Below are 999 nucleotides of genomic sequence, written 5' to 3' on the forward strand. Positions count from 1 at the left end.
GTGTGTGTGTGTGTGTGTGTGTGTGTGTGTGTGTGTGTGTGTGTGTGTAAGTTTCAGAATTTCATTGACTCATTCTTTACATCTTGGACGTTATTGCCGCTGGCGATCGCATTGAATGTTTGGTCAACATCTGTGGTTGTCTTTCTGATATTGCTACTGTGGCTGTTGGTAGCTTGCCTGGGTCTGTTATTGTTGGTATCACCTCATTGTTGTTGGTGGTAAACAGGAAACTAGGTAGATTCGTACTGTTTGACAAAGCTGTAGTCAGCAACGGTTTGTGCGCGTGTGTGTTCTGTAGAGGAAATGCTGTGGGGTTCATATGCGAGTTACGACCGAAAAACGTGGCATTGGTACAGTTAGTAGAGTTGTTGTTAATTCGACTAGGACACGATGTAACTGGATTTACCACAGCAGTTGGCGATGGGACATTCAAGTAGGAAGTGCCATGGGAGCCCTGAGCTACATATGGGTTATATCGATGAAGGCTTCGAATGGAGGTTCCAGTGGTACAGGTCAGATTCGAACCAGCTCCGTACTGCATGCGTGTAACTTGTGAAGCGACTCGACTGATCGTGTCTCGATAGACATTACCAGTATTAATAGAAGCGTCAGGTCTGAATCTGGTCTGAAGGTAAGACATGATACGTATACAGCGACTGTCGTTTGTGTCAATGCCCTCCACATCAGTCATGTAACGAACCACCTCCTGCATACATTCATTGTAACCAACTTGGTAGTGATGCATGAAGTCAGCCCAAACGTCAGACGTGAACCAGTCACCTGCGGATAAATAGATATATGATATTAGTTTTATTTCAAATAAATAGATAAGTATCATATAAATCTCTCCTGAAATAATACATATTACCTTACTGTCACCTCAGATCAACACGTTTTACATTATTCATTACCTTAACAATACACACACACACACACACACACACACACACACACACACACACACACACACACATGTATGCATATATACATATATATATA

General features: G+C 42.3%; 1 protein-coding gene across 1 annotated transcript in view; it reads right to left on the minus strand.

Annotated features, from left to right (window-relative positions):
* Positions 1 to 6: 6 nt before the first annotated feature.
* Positions 7 to 999, minus strand: part of LOC106876899 (transcription factor HES-4) — a 92,344-nt gene continuing 91,351 nt past the window's right edge. The window contains exon 4 of the mRNA XM_052968483.1: positions 7 to 780. Within this exon, the coding sequence (XP_052824443.1) occupies positions 77 to 780 (704 nt within the window). The 3' untranslated portion in view covers positions 7 to 76. The remainder of the gene's footprint in view (positions 781 to 999) is intronic.

This window comes from Octopus bimaculoides, chromosome 6 (genome assembly GCF_001194135.2).
Source record: "Octopus bimaculoides isolate UCB-OBI-ISO-001 chromosome 6, ASM119413v2, whole genome shotgun sequence".
Lineage (NCBI taxonomy): Eukaryota > Metazoa > Mollusca > Cephalopoda > Octopoda > Octopodidae > Octopus > Octopus bimaculoides.